General features: G+C 38.1%; 2 protein-coding genes and 1 non-coding gene across 3 annotated transcripts; 1 reads left to right on the top strand and 2 right to left on the bottom strand.

Moving 5' to 3' along the window:
* Positions 1-473: 473 nt before the first annotated feature.
* LOC116245632 (uncharacterized) lies at positions 474-7,407 on the bottom strand. Its single transcript, XM_031617095.2, has 7 exons — positions 6,849-7,407; positions 6,355-6,668; positions 4,460-5,194; positions 3,751-3,879; positions 3,057-3,260; positions 2,545-2,745; positions 474-1,028 (listed from the first exon to the last, which is right to left on the bottom strand). The coding sequence occupies exons 1-7, from the start codon at positions 7,102-7,104 to the stop codon at positions 906-908; spliced, it is 1,962 nt and encodes a 653-aa protein (XP_031472955.1). The 5' UTR covers positions 7,105-7,407; the 3' UTR covers positions 474-905.
* Positions 7,408-9,668: 2,261 nt separating this feature from the next.
* Positions 9,669-9,767, top strand: LOC116246514 (U6 spliceosomal RNA). The gene has a single exon (XR_004170700.1). It is a non-coding gene; the product is annotated as a U6 spliceosomal RNA (small nuclear RNA).
* Positions 9,768-20,299: 10,532 nt separating this feature from the next.
* On the bottom strand, positions 20,300-25,694 carry LOC116256400 (uncharacterized). The gene is made up of 4 exons (XM_031632764.2): positions 25,454-25,694; positions 23,521-23,825; positions 22,096-22,306; positions 20,300-21,122 (listed from the first exon to the last, which is right to left on the bottom strand). Exons 1-4 carry the CDS (start codon positions 25,688-25,690, stop codon positions 20,592-20,594), a joined length of 1,284 nt encoding a protein of 427 aa, XP_031488624.1. The 5' UTR covers positions 25,691-25,694; the 3' UTR covers positions 20,300-20,591.
* Between the last annotated feature and the right edge of the window lie 2 nt (positions 25,695-25,696).

The raw sequence follows: 25,696 nt of genomic DNA, 5'->3' as shown, positions 1-25,696 counted from the left end.
GCCCCATGACCCGTCAAACATCTTGACATCTCAATTTGAGGTTGGCTTTTTCAAATTTTTTAATGAAACTATTTCATAATCGTTTATTAAGCTTCCAATTTTCTCAAAGGGCACCTATTTTATTGTCAATCAAAGGCAACCATGGGTTTCTTTTCACCATGCCTGAGACATTAGCCGAACTAGAGAAGCAATTTAAATATCCGAATTACTTAATGCACAGATCTATTCAGGCGTTTTGTTCACACAAACTTGATAAGTTCGAGAGGTGTTTCCTGCGTCAGTGCAAAAATTTAGGTATTTCTTTAAGAATTTCAAAACATAGGTGTGCTAATGTGGTAAAACATAAGGAAAATTAGAATGTTGATTGACGCCCAGGCATTTGATCCCGGCAATTAAGGACTTGAGTTCCCGGAGATGAATTTAAAAATACAAAGATTGAGCTTAGTTCCAGGGCACCCAATGGAGGCCAACTGTGAGGGTGAGAGAGAGAGAGCAGGATAAACATAGTTTCAGGAGAGCACCAGGCTCAACATAGTTACAGGAATTTTTTTTCGTACGCTTGCATGAGATTTGGCATACTAGCGGGATATACACAAATGCAAGCTACCATCTTTAATTTACAGGACATTTGTTTCCACTTTCTCCAAGGATCGTCAACCTTTCTCTCTCAAGCAAAAGAAAAGGGACGCACAGTATAACATAAACCCTAAATTTTAAAAGATTAGGGTTTATCGGCGTCCTGGAAAACCAATTTCACAACTTCCCAAAACCAGAATAGAGGGGTCAAACTTGTTTCCACCCCTGACTGTGGACAACGCTTAGAGCTCTCAGACCGACCCTGAGGCTGCAAAAACCAACCTCATAGCAGAAAGCCAGAACCAAGACGCAATCATCCATCCATAGTTTCATTGAACGCCTTCACAATGATCTGCGAGCAGCCTCGATATGAAGGGAGAAAGAGCTGCCAACAGTGCCTTTGGGCATTCCTCGTGAGGAAGATGGCCACATCCAGAAATTGCAACAAGCCTCTGTCAGAGATAAGAACAATGAGAACTGGTTAAGGGAAGAATAAAAGAGTGCTAAATAAGTTGGATTGATCACATTATGCATAGTTCCCATGGAGGATTTAATAGTTTCTTAACACTCCAGCAAAAGTCTTACAAGCTAAAGAAAAAGCCAGCTTCCACGCAAAAATATAATAAATCCGAAAGAGAGAATCGACTCAATCGAGCCTCAATCATGAAGCAGAGAACATATAAAAATTTATGTAAATGGGGTAACAGAAACACGGGGTACAATGTATCAGTGTTAGTATTTGCAGGAGGGTCTGACAGGTCCTCATGTCCTTCACTTGTAACACATTGAAACAGGTCTGAAATATTTGCTATCAACTTCTAATAAACATCTATTCACGTGTATGTGCGTCTAATGTCCATGTTGGTGCCGGTTGTAACCATCATCACAACTGTCATCAATGTATTAAAAAAACTTGTAATACCATTGCCCAAAATGAAGATGCTTTTGTCTGAAAACATTATATTTCTCGCCAAAAAAAAATAACAGATACTGTTGTGAATACATTTACAAAAAGCTCCTTTGCACGTGTACTTTACTTGTATTTTTTTCATTAATCGACATTTTTATAAGAATTTAAGCAGAAAAATCATTATTTAATAATTCCTTTTGTAATTCTTAGAATTTTATTTTTGAATTCCAAGATTTGCATGAGAAAAAAAAATTTGAAAAATAAAATAAAGAAAGACTTTCAAGAAAACTTTGCCTATAAATACCCAAGAGAAATATTTCTGAGAATGGTTATAAATATAATTCACCACAAATTCTAAGCATTTGATTTCTACAGTTATAAATCAAGCTTGCCTTGGATTGAGATGGCTAAAGCCTGTCGACACAAGTTCCACCAAAAGGTTTATCTTTCCCTTGACAAAACCACTGCTTTGGATGTTTGAAACATGAGGTTTCTGCAATATGAGTCTGTGGTGTAAGAGGCTATGTACGTAAGTGTGAGAGGGAATCTATGTATGTATCATTGATTCACACACACAAATATTTTTCCTCTTCCTCCTGTCTTGTTTCTTTTCTTCTCTCCACAACCATCTCTCACCTATTTTTTCACTCTCCCTCTTTCTCCTTTTCTCGTCTCCACACTCATCATCCCAACCTAAGATCGGTATCTTAAGGAGGACAGGAGACTTGAAAATATACTCCTAAAATGAGACTGGTTTAATTCATTTCCCATTATTTATTTATACACATGCACACATACACACACACACACATGTGTATATATATATATATATATATATATATATAGAGAGAGAGAGAGAGAGGTCACGTATATCTAACAGTAAACTAGAGGAGATTGATAGGACTTACAGAATTTATTTATACACATGCACGAGCACACACAATGAGTGTGTGTATATATATATATATATATATATATATATATATATATATAGAGAGAGAGAGAGAGAGAAGTCATGTATATCTAACAGTAAACTAGAGGAGATTGATAGGACTTACAGAATTTAGGAGCTTTAAAGAAAGGGCCTGGGATGTCTTGAGTGAAACAAGTGCATCTTCAGCACCTGCAACTACCAAGACTGGCAGGTCCCCAACTGCTTCCAAGAGAAGTGATGCATTCTGAGGAGAAAGGACACTCGCAAATGACAATTTTCCAATTTCTTGAAGTGCTTCATCCCAACCCTCCACACATAATGGTGCCTGGTTCCAAATTTTATCAAAATCAATTTAATAAATTAACAAAAAAATCTGCATGATAACCTAATGAACAAACATCTCATGAATTTTAAATTTCGATAAAGGAATTCTGTAAGATAATAGTGTTGCAAAATGATTAGACAAGGACAACCTGAATAGAGTCACATTCAGATCAGCTGAATAGCATATCCAAACCATTTGCAACTCGAAAAAGAAGCCATACCCACAAGAATTCCAATAATTCTATAATAAGATGTCTTAACACATGATAGACGCAATTCAAAGAACTTCTTGCAATTAGGCTTGCAACCTACCTTGTACAGGCTCATGACTTCAGGAGTTAGCTTCTTTGAGTCATACCAGGCTCGGCGATTAACTACTTGGGTAATTTCAGTGCGCAGTAGAGGGCGAACCATGTGTTTCTTCCCTAATGATGTATGCAGGAGAATCCGAGCAAATCCCGGAATAACTTCTCTTGACAGGTTCACATTAAGAAGAACTACCCCTCTGATATCCACCTGAAATGCAAAACCAATATAACTGAATGAAAAGACGGAAACAGGCTGAGAAAAAAATGATGAACAGAAGTTAGCTTACTCATACAAAATATATATTGTAAAGATAACAATAGTTCTAAGGGAAAGGGGGACGCAGGAAACGCAAAATAAAAGCCAGAATCAATGGCAAAGCCACCATCAACTGTAGTAAACCAAGCATTTTTTTTTGTTGCATGGTCTACCAAGAACATCTACAAGTAAAACTAAAAATATATATTAAAATTTTATTCCCCAACTTGGGTCACATAAGTATGGCATGTTAGCGTTGTCATCAAATCACCTGCATGAACTTGATATGTGACTGAAAACAAATTGTAAAACAATCATCAACTCAACTAAACCAACAATTTTCAAACAGAAGGTATACCAAGATCCTCTACAACTAAAAACTAAAAGAATCTGCGGACAAATTTAAGTCAATAAGACCATATTAGTTTTTCCAACACATCACCTGCATGAACTTGCTAGTCGACTGCACTTTTTGAGCAGCCTTTAAAGCAATAAGTCCTCCATCATCATGACCAACAAGAACTACTGAAGAGAAACCCATTGCAAGACAAAAATCAAGGAGTAAATCAACCTGCACGGGTCACCATTAACAGAGTTTTAGATTTATACCATACAAAATGGCAAGAACGAATGAGTATTTAGATAGATCAAAAAGTCAACCTTAGGAGGACAGAATCTGGAAAAGCTTACATGTCAAAAGTTTAGCAAAATTAAAGCACCTGATAGTAGAGCAACAAGGTGTAGATCTAACTCTTAACTATTTCTTGTCACTTAGCCATACTTAAAAGGGCACAAGAACTTCATTTGTGTGATAAACTGTTTCAGGAAGGAGAGCAGAAAAGCTTAAATTTTGGCCGGCTGTAACCTAGAAAAGCTAACGTAAAACAAATTCTTTTGTAGCGTTTAATTTTTCACAGGTCAAGAGCATCAATCACCTCATGCTCCAACTCCATGTTTTGCAGAGAAAATTTTCACTGATATATATTCCTTTTTTCTAAAAAAATGTGTCATTCATATGCAAGCAAGCAAAACGTGTGTCACTATAGAGGTTGAACAGGAAGCTAGAAGAGTTCCAAGCACTTGAATGTAAGCATAAGCATGAAGTTTCAAGCATCAGGAAAACAACTATATGGTTTGTTAAGCAGTAGAACCTGTGAGTCAAGGTGATATGGATTTGGCAACTGTTTGGCCTCCCACTCGGACCTCCTAGGGCGAGAAGTCAGGCCCCAACCTGGTCGATCAAATGCAGACACTGTACACCTTGTCTGTCGTGCTAGAGGTCCCATCACATGCCTCCATGAGAACACACCTCCTCCAAATCCATGAATCAAAACAATACCACAGGGACCATTCTCCAATCCCGCAAGGTTTTCTTTATTATTATGACTTGAAAAGGTCTGTTCTTTGTCATGATCGTCCAATTTTAGGGCAGGGATCTCATCAGGTAAAATACTACCACCAGTTGATCCAGTCAATAAAGGGGCGTATAATGAGTCATCATCAAATGGATTACTGAAACTCCTATGTAGATGCAAGCTTTTGGATGGAACAGACAATAGTGGTCTATCCAGCTTGAGCCTGCTGGGCATGCCCCGCGGTGAGCTTACAAGTGGGTTATCTTCCAAAAATGCAGAACACGCCAGGGATTGGGAAACTGGAGAGTCAGGATGATTTAGCTTGTAATGAAGCAGAATACCTTGATATGTCATGAACAAGCTGTCCACATCAGAAAGTAACCTGATTGGCAAGTAACCTTCTTCACGGGCTGCCACAGCTGCTGTTGCCGTTGCAGGTCTTCTCCTGCCTTCACAATCACTTCTACAACCCTTACCACTGGTAGGTGTTGGTGATCGCGGGACCTTAAGATACCCAGGAAACCCAAAAACCTGCAGGGTTGATGCAAAAAGCACAAGTAGATAAGCTTGCATGTTCACTGCTTACTTTGCATTTGAAAATGTATTAGATTATCTTAAATAACCAACCCAATAACTAAAATATGAGAAGGTAAACAAAACAAGAGAGCGAGAGAGAGAGAGAGAGAGAGAGAGAGAGAGAAAGAGAGAAATAATTTTCAATATGACACGTTAATTTCCCTGTTTGAAAAAAGAAAAGGGAAGCCCGAGTATGCTGGGCTAGCAAATAGACAAAAAAGGTTCTTGAGCTAACTGTGACGACCAGAATCTTCAAAGTGGCTTGAGACTTGATGAGAATAGGAACTACTAGTTGGAGATCAACAAACAAAAGTGTTTCCCAGTGAAAGATTTAATAAACCAGGCACATAAATGAATGAAGATAGTTAACTTTCCAGATATTGGTTGTTAAATTTGTACATAGGCTCCAATTCCTAACAGACTGCAAGAAAATTGCCATTTCAAAGGTCGAGCTAAATAAAAGATCAATCTTCATTTGCTAATCGTAAAGATTTTTCATTTTCCAATCACACCAACTGATTCTTGTCAAACATGGATTGCATATCTTAGCGTACTACGTTATAGAAAGTATCTGTACAAGGAGAGGACACCATTCTAGTAGAGAATAAAGCACTTCTTCAATGAACCCAGCTATTACACATAAATACATAATGAATAAACAGTTGGTTGATTTACCAGGTATTGATTGGTAAATTTTGTACAAAGGTTCAAATTTTTAAGAAAGAATGCAATTATAGCCTGTGTTTATAGAAAGACATGCTAAAAATAAAATTCATACTTCTTCCTCTGCTCATCATGATGACTTTCTGAGCATACCAACTCGTTCCTTTCCAGTAGGAATTACATATCTTAGCATAGCACATTGTAGAGGGTATTTCATACATGCTGGACGACACGATCCAAGTATGATTAAAAGAAAACAAACGACAACCACATTTAAAATAAAAGAAAAGTTCATAGGAAATGTAAAAAGTAGTACTTTTTTGAAGCAGAACAAAGCCACAAAAGTAAGATCTCGAAACAGATGAAGCCTGAACCAAAGCACCTAAAATAAAGGGAACAAGGCGCTCCGAAAGAAACAGAAATAACAATACTAAGAGAACCAGAAATTTTACCGATTCCTGATCGCCCCGATGGAAAAGCAGCTTCTTACGTGCCCTGCAACTGGCTCGATACGCAACGACGACGTGTCCGAGAGCGAAAACCAGCGAAGACATGAAAAGGATGGGCATCCCCCACGACTGTTTCAAGTGAAGCTTCCTCTGCACCGAGGACGCCATCGAGATACTGCCAGGGTCTTCTTCTGGAATCCCCCGGAAGAGGCATGCCTTCACCGAAAGGATAAGGATGGAGGACAAGGAGCAAAACGTTACCGTGCCGAGGTAAGGACCATGGGAGAGGCACGGAGAATCACATAACGAATAGACAGCTGCAGAACAGAAGCAGAGCAAAAACAAGAAAGAGGCAAATTTTCATTTTTTCCAGCACATCCGTCGGCAAACCAAAAGTATGGAAGGAAAAAACTCGACCTAACCCTAATTTCTTGCGGAAAGAGATCCAGAGGACTGAGGAGAGAACCATAACCGTACGAGGCAGCGATGGAGCTTACACGTGATGATGAGGGATCTGACGACGGAAATAAGAGGGACGTCGATGAGGGAGTGTCGAAACCCGTAACGAGCGAACTGAGGCCTCAGATTTCTGCCGGAGAACACCGGGAGCAGCGAGGAGGGGACGACGACGTCGGCGACCGCGACAACGACCGTGGCGGAGAAGAGTAGGAGCGACGCCACCATGGTCACCATGAAGAAAGCCGTCCGGAGAACCCGACGCAGCCTCTCCACCAGTCCCTTCCCTGAAGCCATCGCCGGGAAACCGCAAGACCTGCGCCTTTCCGGCGCCGAACGATCGGACGAGACGACGAAGAGGAACACAACGACGACGGCGGCGATGACAACGGAGAAGACCACCACGGCGGATGGTCATCTGATCTCCGGAGGTGGCGCTTCCATTTTCCGCCCCTTTCCGAAACCAGCAAAACAGCGTTTCTCCCCGGAACCTACGGCCTCTCCTTTTCCGGCTTCCCTCCTCCTTTCTCAACGACAGCGAAACAAGTCACGCACACACAGAAGCAAAGAGAGAGAGAGAGAGAGAAAAAGAGAGACAGAGAGAACGAGACCTCTGACTTCATAGAGTTGCCGTTTTATGTACCTCGAAATTACGTTAACTGCCAGCCACGTTATTTTCCCACATTTAAAATTTATGAAAAGCATAATTTTGTAATTAATTTTTTTTTTTGTCGCCTTTTCACCTGAAAGTTGAATTTTTCCTCTGATTTTTCTCAAAGGCCGAGCTAAAAGCCTTTTTATTGAATAAACTAAATTAATTTATTAAAAAGTTAAAATCCTTTAATTAATTAATTTTTTTCTTTTAAATGGAAAAAGAAAAAAAAATGAAGAGGGAACGGTTTTCAAGGGTAGCGTGGCAAGACCGTTAAAGAGAGCGATCGTGGTCGGTCTCCTCGCACTCCGAAGAACGGACGAGGTGGGGCCCGTCGAGGTGCGGGGCCCAGCGCTCCCTGAGCTACCAGTGTGGGGGCGGGGCCTCCCTCCCGCGCCGAGCTCCCCATCGACGGTTGAGAAGACTTCTGCCGGGTGGGACGGACGGCTGTGATGCGTGAAGCCGTCTTGCAGGGGGAGTTGGACCCGTTCGGATTTGGAAGGAGCGAGATCCAGCTGGAGGTGCTGAACTGGGCAGAGCCCCACTCCGCCAGAGACAGGTTGTGCGGACGGGTAGGGGACCAGCCCCGCCGGGAACCAGATTCGCAGGCAAATTGGCCCGCCTGGGACCCAGTCCCATAAATTACACTAGCCTACCAAAATAACCATGCAGTTTGATATTCATATCTCATTCTTATTTTATATAGTCCATTCGAAATATCTCTATGGATAGTAGCGTGTAGTCTGATTCCTCTAAGAACTCATGTTTGAATCTTGGAATGATTACTGTCACGTCTTAGTGTGCTCTACTTTTAAACCGTTAAAAGTCTCGAAGCATGATCTGTGAATCCAAGAAAACAAACACAAGGGGACGAGTGGCTTTTCTTTAGGGCGGTAGAATGAACCACTCACCTTTTAAAAAAAATAAAAAAGAATGAAGAAGTCAAAACTACTTCGAGATCTTGGCAAAAAGCAGAACAGTATAAAAGAATAGTATCTACAAAAATAAAACTGACAATCAGACTTTCACTATTTTATCATAGGTAACAAATATGAAACTAGCTTCCTACTTCAGACACTTAACGCCCTTGTTAAGTGGCCTGTTGTTTGTGCAAATTTCAGTAATTAACGCCTTGTCAATAGCAACGCATGTAAGGATTATTGGGCGAGAGAATAGTTCACCAAGTAATACATATATTTGAATTGGAATTGATAGATGTGAGATGTTATCATATGGCTAAAATTTAAAAATACATATAATATACCATTAACCCCTGCTAAAAGCCCTGTTGAGTGTTTATGTGATCATACACTGTTGCTGATGTTGGTGTAGTAAATGCTTTTTAACAACATCCCGGTGCCTGCTTACATAAATTAAAAAATTGAGGTCTTTCAAGTTGAAAGGATAAAGTCCAGTCTGTTAGAGATGTCGATGGAAATCGAGTTGTCATTGTGTACATACAAAAAGAGGAACAACTAAAGTTTGAAAGGATCATCATTAGGCCTGGATATAAATTCCTGTTCATATAGCCAACTACCTAAGTCTGCTTTGTCGAAGGCGCTGGGTCCATCTAGTGCAAACCAGATGGAGCTGGGACCCAGGACCCACTTCACTTTGGAAGCCTCTGAATGGATCGGATCGGATACGAGTCTTCCGCATTTTTTGGCTGCACCAACTTGCCGGATCGGGTACCATGGGCTGGTATGAGTTCGTTATCCAATTAAGCTGGATTTACCCGATCGTTTATAGATCCATTTCCGGCTTGGAACGGGTCCAAACCCAATTGCCATGAAAGAGCGGCCTTCGGATATTTTGCCCGATTTGATTTGAGTTTGCGGATCTCAAGGACGGATATTGATTCGACCCGGATAGCGTCATTAAAGCAACACAAGCCAGTGTGGGATTCTGTCAGACATCGGATCCGGATCCGCTCGTTGACATCCCTTACTCAATGAATGCTGCGTAGAAGATTTTTATTTTGCTTCTTTCATAAATAATTAAGTATCCGTCGCTTGCAGCACCCGGCGGGCCCGACTACAGTCGAGGCGATGGATGGATGTGAAAAGCTTCGTCTGTGTGTTACTCAGACCGCAGAGATACCATTAAGAAAAGGCTCCACTAGGCATGCTTTGATATTGTTCACATATATTTTTTTTAGACAAAGTTGCTCAAAAATTAATTCACCTTTGACCTTACATGTCTATCCCCGGCCTCTGGCATCGTAGAGACATCCGATAAAATTGGAACGATACAGAAAAGATTAGCTTGGCTCCTATACAAGGTTGACGCGCCTGCCTCTTCGTCTCTTGCCCTCTCCACCTCCTTGATTGTTAGTGGAACTGGTCAGCTGTCTCTTGTGCCCTCTCGGGCCTCTTGTCGCCTGTTAGTTTCGATCTCCTCTGATTTCGGGTCTTGTCTGCTTCCTTCCATCTCCATGCCATCTTTGATGTCTTGGCTACTCAGATGATCTTTTTTTTGTTGTGTGTGTATGTGTGTGTGTTTTTTTGTATCCTTTGTTGCTAATCTTGCCACCCCCTACACGCGCGCCCGCGTCCACATCAATTCCTCCTGGTCAATGTGTCACAATCCATCTCTTATTTGTTTGACTGCTCTAGCTTAGATGCGCCTCATGACTTGAATAAAACGACCTGGTCTTTTAAGATGTTGGCTGCTATACCTAGTAGCGGAGGCAGTGTGGGCCATTGCACACACAAGCCCACAAAAATTGTTTTATGTTTACATTGATACTTGTTAAATATTATTTATTATTTATATACAAGTGACCCTCAAAATTTAAAAGTTAAACAACTAGTGTCTCTTAGTCAAAATTTCATGGCTCCGTCACCGGCTCTGCCGCTTCCTTTTTCAACATGTAGAGTGATATGCACCTTTCCTCGCGGCTTAATTGCCGCTTAGCTTCCGCTCCTTTCTCTCCTTTTCTCCTTCTTGTTATGGGTGTGTGCCAGTTTTTGTATATTGGGGCCAGCGCCCTCGCCCCTTCTTCCTTTTCCCTCTTTCTTTCTGTCTTCTTATATGGATCTTTTTTTCTACTTGGTGATGGTTTGTCATCCAATTGTTCATGCATCTCCATTTTATTGACTCTTGTTTTCTCTCTCTATAGTTACTAATTTTAACTTTTCATTGGGTTCTCAAATCTCAGCCTCAAGAAAAAACTAGATTAACTTAGTTGATGCTTTACAAATAAAACCCCACAAATCATCACTTTGATCTTGTAGAGCAACTTTCCCTCTCCCTCCCTCTCAAATACAATTCATATGTACATACATGTATATGAAAGTAGATTTTGCTTGTTATATATATATACAAGGGAAAAAGTGAGTATATTCTCTTCTTATTTACAGTTAAATATTATCATAGAAATAGCTGAACTTCTTGATAGTTTATAGGGGCATTGCATGTACTATAATATTTTTTAAAAAGTAGATAAACATTTATTTTTAAAACAATTTTACGTTTGACGCCTTCTGAACCATCATGAAATTAATTAAATAATCTATGACTATTACACAAAATAACTGTATGTGTTTTACGTAGATGTTAATGAACACATCTCGTTAACGTGTGGTACTCGAACCATGAGAGACTCTTTAAAAAAAAAAAATTAATTGTTGAGTGTTGTACTTGACTTTAGAAATTTACGTTTGCAATAAGAAGTGAGATGCCCTATTCAATACTCGACATGGGCAGGTTCACATATTTTCTAATTTCATATTTCGATGCCTTCACATATATATGATTGGGGTATGCTGTGGATGATTTTCGAAATCTAACCTTTAACAAGAAGAAAGTAACTTTAGGTTTCATTTTAATACAGTTGGTTCGGTGTTTGATTGCCAACAAAATAAGATCAACTTAATTAAAGCGTATAACAAGTTTGTTTCTTAGTTCATGAATTTAATACAAATAAGATTAAGTAGTACAAATAGTTAGACATACCTAATTATTCTTCCCACTTTCCAACCACTAAAAGGAAGAAATCTAATTCATATACCTTGATGCTGACAGCTAAAATGCCAACGAACCGGACCGAAGATTATATGCTGAGCAAAGCTTTAAGTGTTGAGTAATGCAAGTGCACTTCTATTAAGGAATCTCGCCAGATCCAAGTGACCGATAAAAAATATAAAAAATATTTTTGACTGCTTAAATTATTGCTTATAAAAAAAATATAAATATCTGTACAACTCTACTACGGACAACTGGAATTCTGAAACATACTGTTGACTAAAGCAAATTATTTTAAATAATTTAAAATAGAGCCTAAAGAAAAATTAAATAATGTGGGCGAGTGACCGTAACATGGACGGCATTTCCGATGCCGACGTACGGCCTGCCTGACCTCGTGCAATGGGGATTGTTTCCCGCTGAATTTTTTGGTTGATTTTATACTTCAATTTGCCACATTATATATATATATAAAGTTACTACACCAAGTTGTAATTAATGATGGAATTATGTTAATGCCGATTTGCTGCTAGATAATCCAATGGTTTGCATTTTTTTTAGCAACTAGATGTTTTCTGGTGAAAGTGATACACACTTTGACTATATATATATATATGTTAGCAACTAGATGTAGGCGGATGGTCACTGGTGCAACTGGTAGAGGCACTCTGTTCTTATGTTCATTAGAGCTAAAGTTGTGAGTATCGCTCAGGCAGTGGGATTAGAGATGTAAGCGGATTGGATTTGAATAGGATAATTCTTAACCATATTAGTTCTTTTGGATATAGACATGTTTAGGATTCAAATACGAGCGGAAAACAGTCATATCTGAATTCGATCTTAAATTCGATTTCACAATTTGAAGCTGATCTGAATCCAATTTTTACGTTTACATCTAAATCTGAATCCGGATTTTGAACCGAATCTAGCCTATTTTCAAAATTTAAAGGTGATATATGATATTCGTTCAAAACTAAATCAGATTCGGATCAGAATCCAGTCAAATATTTTTGTATATCCCGATCTGATTGGATGTCTTTTTTTTAGTTCGAACCTCATCCAATTTCTTAATCAAATAATATTTGATTAAGAAACATCACTAGGTGCTTCATGTTAGCCCTACAACCTCATAATTGAAGCATCATCAAAGCTCCTATAAATGTATTCATATCCACTCCACTCTCCTGAAATCATGACTTACCTTTAATGCGAGAGTCAGAATTTTTTAGCTGAGAGGCATTGATTCATCGTATTATTGCAATGGATTGAATGCATGTAGGATTACAGGACATTAGCCTAGGTCTGGTGTGGGCTCCGCATAAGACTAGGCCTAAGTCTAGCATCACCATAATAAAACTTTGGTACGGGTTTACACAGGCTGAGGTAGGCAGCTGCCCACACCAGCCTCAAGCTAATGCCGCTACTGCCCATCTTCTGGCACACACACTCCAATATAAAGCAGTTTTTGCACAATTAAATAAAGAGAGTGACAAGGGCTAGAGAGAGAGAGAATAAAAGTCCTTTTACTAATCTTAAAATGGAGCTTACTCAACTTCATTGTCCATTATGTTTTAACAAGAGCTATTTGGAACAACCATGTAATGTAAATTTTAGTTTAGAGAAGACAAAACAATCAACCGCTTTTATGCATGCACATTGAAAACTAAAGGCACCTAACAAAACCTCATGTCAAATGAATTTTTTGAAAAGGTGTTTGACAAGAAGAACATTATGTTTTTGAAGATGTGTTTTTATAATACATGTTTCAACAATACCATATTCATGTTCTAAGAAATATAGTGTGATTATGGATGTTGTTCTCAAATTTAACAATTAAAAGCTAGAGGCTGGGCCGCCGGCAGATACCAGGTGCTCGGCGCAACTCAAGCCCAGAAAAAAAGGCATCAGGCCTGCCCAGGTGGGCCCGATAAAAAATTTTTAATATATATTTTTATTATTTTTTAGATAAAATTATAATATTTTATTACGATTAATTATATTTATATATTATTTTATATTAAAAATGTATATTTTCGAGTTTTAAGTTTCGAGTTGAGCCCGAGTTTCAGGTGTCGGGTCAGCCCGAGCCCAACTTCTTATCGGGCCGGGCCAGCCCGATGCCGAGGCTCAGACATAATTACAGCATGCTTCTCAAAATAAGAACATGGTGTTCTTGTAATATATATTATGACATGTTCTTCAGTTACTTCTAAATCATGTTCAGCGCATTTTCTATGTCCAGTTTCCATCTCTAGTAATCATGCACCCCCAAAGTGTTGGGTTACGTAAAAGATCATTACATTTTAGTGCTCGAGACATGGCCAACTTGACTCCAACATTTATTCATATAGATCTTATCTTCCTCCTGTTATTTTTTAACTAAGCACATCCTTTTTCTATTGTTTCTTTGGTCTATGCTTTTGAGAGACAGCGTGAAAGGTGCTAACTTCTAATTAAAGACAAACACGACACAAAGACAATGATAAAAAGTGAGGTCTAGACAAACGGGTAGACCTAAGCAGTCTAGAGCCCCCAAAAAATGAGAGAGTAGACCTAAACGTGTCCATGATGCCAAATCAAAGTTGTCGTTGCAATTATTAATCCAACACAACCACTTTTGTTGGGTAAAGTATGTTAACATAAAGAAAGTATGTGTATATATGTATTATAAAGTCAGATCCTAGTTCTGCAAATTTTGACAACCAAATTCTCTTGCGATATCTTTCCAACTCACTTTTGTGTTTAATGCTTTTGCTTTTAATTTATCTTCCTTATTCAACAACGAGAGTTGACAGGAGAGAGGAGGATTGAGAAGGTAGGATTGTCAAAACTGTCACATATATGGGTGATGTTCTTGGATGGTTAAAAAAAAAAGAAATCCATGACAGATATTTTTAAAATTTTAATTTTTAATCATACAGGAAAACACACACACACATATATAAAGCTACCAAACCCTCAAATGCCATATTTGATAAGACTTTCTGGACCATTGATTTTAACAAGATCCATATGGTAGAGATGAAGTTGAAAAAATTGCAAAGCTACTTGCGTTTTCAAGAGACTAAAATATCCCTCAATAGAGGCAATAAGAAAATCATTTGTTTCCTTAATTAAAAAAGGTATTTTAGCCTCTTGAAAATACAACTAGCTTTCAATTTTCTTTTGAACTTGATATCCACCTATCTAATCTCCTCAAAGTCAATGGCCCAAAGAATTCCCATCAAGCTGGCCACATGAGAGCTTGGCAGGTACACATTTCTCTCTCTCTCTCTCTCTCTCTCTCTCTCTCTATATATATATATATATATATATATATATATATATATTATAAAGAGAGAGAGAGAGAGAGAGAGATAGGCCTGAGGCTAATGTACTATCATTGTTAGAATTTGTGGATTATTTTGTAAAGAACAATTCACTTAGTTGTTTACTTATATTTTGAAGATTCAATACTTTGTTTGGCATGTCTTTATGAAGCTGTTGTACATTATATAAAACCAAATTAAGGTACAAATTTTCAAAGTAATTTATTTGGTTAGCAGAAATTCTCCTCAAAGATTCCCTCATGATGTTCTTTAGCGCATGTTCCTAACTTTAAAAAATAGTATAGTACGTAACAAATCTGTCATGAGATTTTCCTTTCCAAATCAAATAAAAAACCAGCATCGGCCCAAAGGAGCATCGGGTAACTGGTCGAGCAGTCCATCGTATAAAAGGTGCATCTTCGGTTTGATTCTTATGGGTGCTATTCCAATGGACAATAAATAGTGGGCTCACGACACTATAGTTAATAGGTGTCCTACCTCATTCATGTTCTAATGCAGTCCGAGTTATCGAGACCGAGGGGGTCTTCTGGTTTTTTTTTCTTTTTTCTAGGCAATGGGTTGTTAACTTTCTGCTTACCCGAAAACCATGACGAGCGTTCATGATTATAAATTAGCATAAATTGGCAGTGGGTCGGGAAAGAGGGTCCCATATCATTTAAGAGATTATCGATTAACTAAGTCTTGATGCAAAGCAATCGCACCCAGCTAACTTTCAAGCTTAGTCCCAGCCAGCACGCTTCCCACTATAGCTTACTCATCATGTGGACTAGTTGTAAAGGGAAGCCACATACATTAGAAAATAATATTGGGATATTGAGCATATAAGTTACAAGAAATAATGTTATGATGCCGAGCATATAAGTTAGTGACATTGCATTAAATCCCAGTATTTTTCCAGCATTCCAAGTCATGCATGGTTGTCAAGTGGGATCCATGTGCATGAAAGGTGGCACAATTCAAGGACAATGGATGCCATTAATATATGCCTTTGGCATCATCATGGTTGGCATTGATGGATGGTATTAGTGGCCACAACTTTTTCTCTGCGGAAGAATTTTCACTAGTAAGAGAGAGAGAGAGAGCCGATAAAATGGGAATATATAACAAAATCTGAAGACAAGAGGTCCCCTAAGTACAAAAACAATCTCAGAGAGAGAGAGAGTCGATGTTCAAAAGAGTCGAACCAGATCCAGCTTGAAAGTTTGGATTCTTATATTGGGCCATTCATAAATTATGAACATTTCATCAATTTAGCTTGATCCATGCCTAACATTAGGAAGGTTTAGTAACATGTATGCTGAGGGAGCACAATAAAAGTTATATATATATATATATATATATATATATATATATATATATATATATATATATATATATATATTAAACTTGCTGTATTGTACCAAAAAAAACGTTGAAACCATTGAAACCGCGTAAACAGTATCTGTAACTATGGTCCACATCATGGTGGCTTCCAAATTGATCAAACGAGTGGGACCCACACAACCCTGTCCTCTTTATCATAACATTTCAATTCAAAAATTTTCTTAATCAACGAAGGAAGCAATGCATGTGCTCTTCCAAAAACTAATATTTTTCTTCTTTTCTTCTTTTTTTCGTTCGTTCGTTTCTTCAACAAAAAAAGAAGCGGCAGTGTGGCCAGCGTGGCGCTTGAGAATCGATGGGATTGAGCAGTGCCAAAGCCATTTTGATAAGTTTAATATATATATATATATATATATATATATATATATATATATATATATATATATATATATAAAGATTCCACATTTTGGTCATGTCATATGATAATCTGCACATATAATTCTTGTTTTCTAGAGTTACCAACGTAAGTATGTATTGGCTGATGTGGTGTATTATTAATGCAGATTTCTTATATAAAATGTAAACCAGCAATTGCACACTTTCTCTCTCTCATGTGATACATGGGGGTGGCTACCGAACTTCAAAGTAAACGACATAAACATTAGATCCGACTCGGATTCAGATTTGGTTTTAAGCAAATACCCCTTCCAAATTCACATTCGGATTAGGATTTAGTTTTACATTCAGATTGATTTGTGAATGTAAAAGTTAGATTTAGATTGTCGATTCAAAAAAAGGACCCGGGTATTGTATAAAATCATTGTTCTTTCTTTCATATTCGAATTTGAGTATGTCATTTGATACATTAAATATGGTAAAGAGTACACGCAATTTGAATTTGGTCCAGTTAACATTCTCTTACAGTACATGCATCAGCACATGTGACTACGGGAGGATGACCCACAATTTTAGACTTTCCAAAACTTTGAGTCGTCACGCATGCCATGGAAAACTGTACTCTTATTGCCGTCATCTGGTCCTCGTGGACCTACCCTACCTAATCTCTGCAACCAGGAGCGAGGATTTTTTCTAGGGTCGGGTCAAGACCATTCGCGGGCCGGGCTAGGGTTGGGCCAAGAGGAGCGATCGGTCGGGCCAAACTAAAAAAATTTGATTTTTTCAATGTAAAAAAAAAAAATTTCCTACGCTCACCCGCGCCATGGCCCGGGCGGGCCCCCCTTCCTCCGCCTGGCTTGTTTCTACCGAGAAAAAGGGAAAAAAAACTACCTCTTTGAACAATTTAAAATAGTTGAAAGTCTCATAAACTTGGATACGTTGGAATTTTTTATGATCTTGTAGTTTGATCATGGTAGATCCTTCTTGTTCTTTTTTCAGATTATAGCTCACAGGAGTGTATTAACAACAGTGGATTTTAAGACTGGAGGTATGAAGAAAGAAGCCGAAGCCTCTTTCGTTTCCCTGTTTAGAGGTTTATGACCGCTTTGAAACCTAAGTAAAATGCATATCATCTATCAACTAAAGTGCAACACATCTAAGGTTTGTAGTCCAGATGAGTAATGCGCAGATAAATCAAACTGATGACCATATATTTGCAAGCCCGCCAATGGATAGACCAGGGATGTGATATTGGTTCCAAAGGATGAACCAGATATGGACAGTTCTAGTAAGATCTCATTGTTGAACAAAAACCCATTTTATGATTTATTCCATCTATTTCATGACCCGAGGAACAAAGGGAAATACACGTTGCACCACGATTTTGAATCAAAAGAGAGATTTCAAGAAATGGCAGATCTATTCACTCTATCAATAACGGAGTCTGATCCAGTGTTATCATAAGGGATTTGCCTTTTTTATTGATTCCTACGGGTTGGACAAAAAAGTTTGTTGAATGAGGTATCCAACAGGTTTTTCATTAAGCAATTGGAAGTAAGAGTCAAAACTAAAAGGTTCAGCAAGTATAAAGATTTCATGTCATTGTGATTTTTTTCCGAAAAAAAGGGACAAAAGTACCGCAATTGTAAGCGTTTCCGTTGATTCTACAGATTTTTCCAGTTCAATTAGCGGAAGGTTAAAAAAAAAAAAAAAGATTTGATTGAAGTATAAATTTGTTTCTGATGAGAAAGATTTTATTGTTCGTTCACCCTTTTTTTCTAAATGTGCATACAAATATATGTTGACCCATTTACTTCAATGCATAATTTAGAACAAAATTGGAACAAGAAACTGGTATTATCAACCACGACAAAAGTAAACTCTCGAAATTGCAGAGCTATGACTTGAAGAAAAGATCAAAAGAGTTCTCAGCTTTCTTGTTAGATAAAATTTATGAGTGAGACGAAATGAGAGACACAGCACCTACAATAACTAAGCCCATTAACTCGATTCAATGTGCTCATCTATTGATGTAGTATCATGTAATCCACATGAAGTGTAGGCTGCAGCTCTTGAGGATCTCATCTTTGTGTGTAATAACTCAATAGAACGACACCTAATACATGTATGGAAAATTTTCAAGGTTTTAAGACACTAGATTCTGTACCAACTTCATGCTGCATGGATTTGTGAAATTGTACAACATCTAGAATCCGAGAAAAGAATCAAATTAAACTTTCAAGAAATTTACGAAAGAGAAGATAGATTTCACTTCCATACAGTTCATCCGTGAGCCAATTACGCATGAAGAAAATGAATTTTCAGAATATGACGTGCACCAAGAACGAAATACTAACAAAGATCTTCATGTTGCTATATTATCTCAACCAAAGAGCAACATTCAGCAACATGACGACAGAAAGGAACAGAAACATAGAAATGACTTGGAGCTTCCGCCTACCACCATCTTTCTCTCTTCTTCTAGGCCTCAGGAACTCCCTTTTCCCATTGTCTCAGACAAGAATGGAGAAGTGTTAGGGAGCTGGGAATTTGTAGAAAAGAAGTCGGGAAGGATTCGGTGGAGGGAGAACAAACCTGGTCTATAATAAGGGGGAGGGTGGAGCGGATGAGGAGGTGAGGGTCACCGAGCCAGTGGCTGAGAAACCTTCCTCCTGTGCTTTGAAAATCTTGTTGTCTTCTATTGCAGCGGATTTGATTTCTACCTGACGTCTAATTTATTTAGCTGCCTCAAATTTGATAGATTTCCATCTTTCAACTGATACCCAGGTTTTTTTTTTTGAAATTCTCCCTATCTTGAGTGAGTACGATTCACATTTATATTTTCAAATGGAGACTGCCATACATTTTCTTGCATTTGGCAAAGGACATCACTGGATAACGTGCATGCATGTACATCCATTTGTGCACGTATGCATTCATGCATGTGTCTGTATACTTTTATGTGAACACTTATTGTGTGTGCATGAGATAGCTCATTTTCTAAAAAATGCCGTGGAGAAGTGAGGCCAGAATCAAATGTGACCAAATTGCTCATCCATTTTCTTCCAGCAAATACGATGTAAACACAAATTTATGATGATCGGTTTACTTCTTTTCATAATTTAGAACAAAATTGGAATAATAAACTGGGATTATTGGCAAGGACAACTGTAAACTATCGAAATTGCAGAGGCATAACTTGACAACACATTTTAACGAACAAAAAAATCCCATTTTTCTTGTTAGATAAAACATATGAATGGGCATAAATTCTTTGCGATTATACTCCAAAGCTAATTTTTCAAATGTTCTTAAAAATTTTAACCACATGGAGTTGGCTTCTGCCTGATGGGGACCCAGAAAGCAACTCCTGGATCGTCTTAAAAATTTCTGCATCTACTAAATGAACTTTTGAAGTATAAATCAAACAAAACTTGTGCAGTTTTACCGAATACATTCTGGGAAAGAATGAACACAGGTAGTGAGAGTTATGGGAGAGAGAATAGCTAACCAAAACTAAAAGAAACAGAACCCAAGGTTACTACAACGGTACAAGCAAAGACGGGCCTTAGTCAGGGCACGGCAGTAATAGGTTCAAGCTTCACTGGCCCTTGCTAGTAGAGGCTTGTTGTGTTCTTGTAGGGAAGGTTCTTAGGGTTTACGGATTCATCACCTCAGCGTTCTACACTTCTAGTGTAGGTATGACAGGTAAGACCAGCGACCAAAATGATTTTTATGTTTCCCCAGAAAAAATAACTCAAAGTAGTGAACATTTTTCCTAATCTACGTCAGGCTACACTACCAGATAAGATGTAAAGATAAGGTATGAATAAACAGTAATTTCATGACTAGACATGCTATCTGATACACATTGGGTGTAGCTTCAGAGCATCTCAGATCTTTATGTAAGTACAATGTAATACACGCGGACTGCAGCTTTTGAGTATCTGCGCTATTTATGTAGCATTAAATGCACATGGACTGTAGCTTCTGAGCATCTCATCTCCTCATGTAGTATAGGATTCAATAGAGTTGAGTTATTCACCTACTGGAGAACAATAGAACTCAGACTGATAAGTATACAGTAATAGATTGTACTCATGCAACCTACCATCAATTTATGTCATCATGAGGGGGAGTGCTTCCGAATCAGCAGGTGATGGAGCTCCTGCAAAGAACGGCATGTTCCTCTGCAATAATCCCAAGCAATCTTCTCTACTTGCATCCTTCCAGTGTAAGTTTCTCCCATGACCTTTATAATCTAAGCCCTGCTTCAAGCGCCCCAGCTTCCGTGAGTGCAAAACTTGCTGAGAAACCACAGGAAGCCGATATTTTTCATACTCCTTCAGTGCCGTACTCAAGTTAGATATACCATATTTCCCAATGCATTGCCCCAAAGTGCCAGCATCCACAATGGACATATTAGTGCTTCTTAGGCCGTGGGGTGATGTAGGGTGCGCTGCATCCCCTACCAAGACAACATTATCCCACTGCAACTTTGGCAGAGGATCACAGTCATATATGACATTAATGAAGGGATCTGCAGTGACCTTCATGACTTCTGCCAACTCAGGAACCCACACCTTCTCTGCCTCTGCATGCATATTCTTCAACATTTCACTGCTTATGCTCATCGTCAATGAGCCTCCCTGCATCATGCAGGTAGCAACGGTGATAAATCAAATGGAATAGATACAACATTTTTGTAGAAAATATCTGTTTAGAAGGTAGACTTCAGATCTTTAACAAGATATACAAATTCAGATGTCAACATTTCCAAGAATAGTACTTGAAACGTACGTGTTCAGAAAGTAGAAATCAGATCATTTATTTAGACAAGAAATTCAAATATCAAAATTCCTAAGAAGGATACATGTGTTTGGGAAATAGAGATCAGATCTTTTAAAACGTATACAAAATTAAAACTAAGATGCCAACCTTTCCAAGAAGGATGTTATGTGTGTGCATAGATCATTGTCACAAATACCATTAACACGTTCTAAACAGCAAGTTTTTCTCAGGTATTTTTTGGCAAAGTTGAAAATCTTGGAAAAATCTTCTAAAAATGTGTGTGTGTGTGCATATATATATATATATTATATATATATATATATATATATATATATATATATATATATATATATAATATAATATAATATATAACTGGATGAAATGATAAAAATGTTGTTTTTAGTTTTTATTAATGATAAAAATTAATAACTTTTAAACTTTGAAGCAAAAATAATGTAAAAATAATGCAAAAAAATATGACAAAATGAGAAAAAGTTGCATTAAATTCATTTTGGAGTTTTTTTTCAGAAAAACACATCTTTTTTCCATTTGAATCTATTTAACGTTAATCTTGCGTCATTTTAAAAAATGCCTGATATTTGTGAGTGGTATAGATATATATGCTCAAGACATCAAGCATCATATGTCCAGCTTTAGCAGATCCACCAATGAAGAAACATTGAAAATGATAGTTGTATCACACAATCAATTATTAGTACTCTAAAATGATATCACGTCACCATGCACGCTAACAAGGAAAGCAACAACAATTGTGTTTTTACTGTTTACTACTGCAAAACCAGTCTTCACTAGTGGCAATACAAATAGTACCTTCAGTTCTGGTTCTGGTTGATTAATATACCAAAGCCAGTTTAGCCTTTTATTTTGCAGTTCATAGAGTACGCAATGAGATCCTAATGTGATGTCAAAGTATAAGCAATTTCCGAGATCAGGATATGCTTTCTGAATTCCTTTCATAGTCTGGGAAAATTCAGCTTCAGAAAAATCCAAAACACCTCTCCATGCACAGTAACCTGAATACCTATATTAGATAAAGGAAGCTGTAAACATTGAACTTATCAACAGTCTCAACACAGAATTTCATGCTTGGATAACAATATGTCATCGCAAAGAATTTATTGTTCAGTGTCCACTCAAACACGAAGAAAGACCTATTTCCTATGCCCACTTAAAAGACATCAAATAAGAGCTTGTCTAGAATGAACTACATACACCGAACTGCAGCCTTTTACTGTCCTAATTCTCTTTGTAACTGTTAATGATGTCAATGCTCAAGTTTTTGTGAGTCAAGTGCCATAACTGGATCCCTCACTCCAATCTTAGTTAGTTAGGAATGACTCCACTAGAAGTTGTATTATTGAGAAACATGACTAGCTACCAGCACTTCGTTCAAGCTTGTGCATGCATTGATAATTTATCCATCTAGTCTTAAAGTGGAGAGCTTTGTAAGGACTTACCACAACCTTGTCTCCACAAGGATGTACCAAAACCTCTCTGAAACTCCTTCAGGTTATAATAAGCTATACATGTTTTCTTTTCACCAGGCAAGGTAAAGGATCTACATCATGAAAAATAAATCAAATTTCCCGTTCCATTTATTTACCATAACTGTCAGTTTACTACAAATTTGAAAAGGCAACTAAGATAAAGCAGTTTGTTCTGTTTAAACTGAGAATAAGGCAGCTCTGGATGTACCCAGCTGTACCACCATTTCATAAAGACAGTTTTTTTTAGTAACCTCTGTGAAGAGAGTGCTCATGGCTTTTATGTCATTGGTCATTATGCTATCAAACTAAAACTGATGTCTAACCAATGTACCAAAGTTTCTGCTTTTTCCATCCTATGTACACTGTAGGTCCCGCTTCATTGCACTCTCCCTTCTGTCTATGACACAATCAGCAAAGTAATTCCAAAATTCTGATCCATGAAACCATGAAGCTAAGGGATTTGCTTATGGTAAAGGGGAAAATTTATGCAAATCATTAGACTAATAGTGCATAGCACATAAATTATTAAACTAATAATACACTTATAGGCATTACGCCACCTTAGAGACTTTACTAGGCTAACAAACTTAACCTTTGAGCTTAGGGAAATGAAGAGCCAGAGAGTACACAGTGAAGCATATGAAAAGATTATGCATGGGCTCAGGCAAAGCCAGAGCAGTTCTCTGCATGGAGCTGATTGAGTAGCAAAAAGGAATCTATGTTTTTCATTGAACATTAAAGTGTGCACCTGAGTTTACAATCAGGTAGAAGAAGGTGACGGATTATGGACATGCTCCCATCTGCAGCAACAAGTAAATCTCCAACAATCTCCACAGTGTTTCCTGACTCAACAATCCTGGCTTGTATTTTAACAGAATTTTTGTCATGAGCTGGCTGGAATGCCAGAAATTGGTGCCCCCAAAGTACTGTTTCACTGGGCAGTGCATTGTAGAGAAGACCATGAAGATCATTCCAGTACACAGCTCTAAAATTGAACTTTTCATCTCTTGCAATAGGCATAGTTATTCTATTATGACTGTCTGTTGCTTGATTCTACACCTTAAAAAGGAAAAATAGAAATAAGAATATTATTACAGAAGAATCAACAATGCCATGATCATAGATATTAATTGCTTATTGAAATTCCAAAACTCTTAATCAATAGGATTTATATCCAATTCCAGATCAAATTCAAATTCTTTGTGACAACTGATTCATATTTGAAGGTTCAGAGTAACTATACACTGGAATTGCAGCAGAAAGCAACATGGAAATATATGGGACAGCTTAAATTGATCAACATCTCAAAGGAATAACAATAATAAGATAGAAGACATAATAATAGTATAATACAGTCAATAGGGAAAATTACAATAGAATAGAGGCACCCAACACATTTATCTTAAAATATCTGAGTAGCATCATAGAGGATACATTTACCAATTACTTGTATCCAATCACTCATCTTTCTGTATGTTTTGCTGCCAGTATTTCATAGATTTTTCATATTGGAGTGGCTCCCATTTGAGAAAAACATGTAAAAGATGGAATGTATACTCATACATAGCAAATTAGCAGACACCTGCACCTGATAGGGAATTTCTGTAAGTACATTGGTACACTTTGAAGTTCAGGAAAAGAAGGCACACTACTAACTCAGGTTAACAATGGAACGTCCACAGAAGGCTGATAACCCAAGATACTTCCAAGCGATGAACAGGTTGAAAGCTTACAAAAAATACATTGATTCTATGATGCTCATTGAGATATCAGAAAGGAAGATGCGACATGAGCAATCATAGTCCAAGTCATTCGTTACTGTTTCTTTCTAAGAGAAATTTCAACTTTTATGGCATAGAGGCATCCACATCCTAAATGGCTTCTAGCAATTCATATGGATATATTTCACGAGGGAGAGCTCGAGTTACTTGAAAGGTCTCCCACATGAAAGGGAGCTTTACTTACCTTAATTGACAAACCCTCACTAGCAACTGTCGGCAAGAAAGCTAAAGAGGCACCAGACTCATACCGGGCTAAAGCAACCGGGAAATTCAACGTTACACAGCACAATATGGCATTGAATAAACGAAGAGCAGCCAAATAGTGGAGTCTTTCTGATTCCTGCTATATAAAATCTGTGGTTCTGGTTTCCAAATAGACCCATGAGAGCGGAGGCACGCGGCCATCCTAAACTAAGATTTGAATCTATTCCCCCATAGAATATGTATGGACACTGCATCCTCTACCAAATTCAAGGTGTATGCGTTTGTGAATTGTACAACGTTTGGAACACAGAAAAGCGAATCAAATCACACTTTCATCCGCAAGCAAACTAGGCATACAGGAAACGAATTTTCAGCATATGACATGTACCAAGAATGAAACACAAACAAAAATGTTCACGTTAGTGTTTTATCTTAATCGAGGAGACTTCAGCAATATGAAAATAAAAAGGAATAGAAACATGGAAATGGCTTCAAACATCCGCCCTCCACCATCTTACTCTCTTCATCTAGGCCTCAGGAACATTTTTTCCATTCAATTCAGGAAGAAGCCAGAAGGGGGAGTTCTCGAGGCCTAAAACAGCCTACCATCCGCTCAGACAAGAATTAAGAAGCATTAAGGAGTTGAAAATCTGCAGAAAAAAAAGCTAGGAAGGATTCGGTGGAGGGAGCACATGCCTGGTCTATATTAAGGGGGAGGGTGGAGCGGACAAGGAGATTAGGGTCACCAAGCCAGTGGCTGAGGAATCGACAGGATTGAGGGTCGAGGCCAAGACCAGCACCTGTTGCACTGCCGGACGGTCTGCGAACCTTTTCCAGCACCACCACGTCACAACCGGCCTGTATGAGCGCGTGAGCGCATGACAAACCTGCAACACTCCCACCCACTATAATGGCCCTTCCCTTCTTCCCCATGAATCT

The sequence above is a fragment of the Nymphaea colorata genome, chromosome 1 (genome assembly GCF_008831285.2).
Source record: "Nymphaea colorata isolate Beijing-Zhang1983 chromosome 1, ASM883128v2, whole genome shotgun sequence".
NCBI lineage: Eukaryota > Viridiplantae > Streptophyta > Magnoliopsida > Nymphaeales > Nymphaeaceae > Nymphaea > Nymphaea colorata.
This window is presented reverse-complemented; position numbering and strand designations above follow the sequence as displayed.

What these genes read in the sequence shown, in the direction of transcription:
- LOC116245632 (XM_031617095.2), bottom strand. Translation starts at nt 7,104, where the DNA reads ATGGCTTCAGGGAAGGGACTGGTGGAGAGGCTGCGTCGGGTTCTCCGG. An exon ending in ATCGGGGCGATCAGGAATCG is followed by an intron (nt 5,195 to 6,354) that starts GTAAAATTTCTG and finishes TCAACCCTGCAG; the next exon opens with GTTTTTGGGTTTCCTGGGTA. An exon ending in CTTTAAAGCTCCTAAATTCT is followed by an intron (nt 1,029 to 2,544) that starts GTAAGTCCTATC and finishes TATCTCTGACAG; the next exon opens with AGGCTTGTTGCAATTTCTGG.
- LOC116256400 (XM_031632764.2), bottom strand. Translation starts at nt 25,690, where the DNA reads ATGGGGAAGAAGGGAAGGGCCATTATAGTGGGTGGGAGTGTTGCAGGT. An exon ending in CTACCTGATTGTAAACTCAG is followed by an intron (nt 22,307 to 23,520) that starts GTGCACACTTTA and finishes TATCTAATATAG; the next exon opens with GTATTCAGGTTACTGTGCAT. An exon ending in AACCAGAACCAGAACTGAAG is followed by an intron (nt 21,123 to 22,095) that starts GTACTATTTGTA and finishes TGCATGATGCAG; the next exon opens with GGAGGCTCATTGACGATGAG.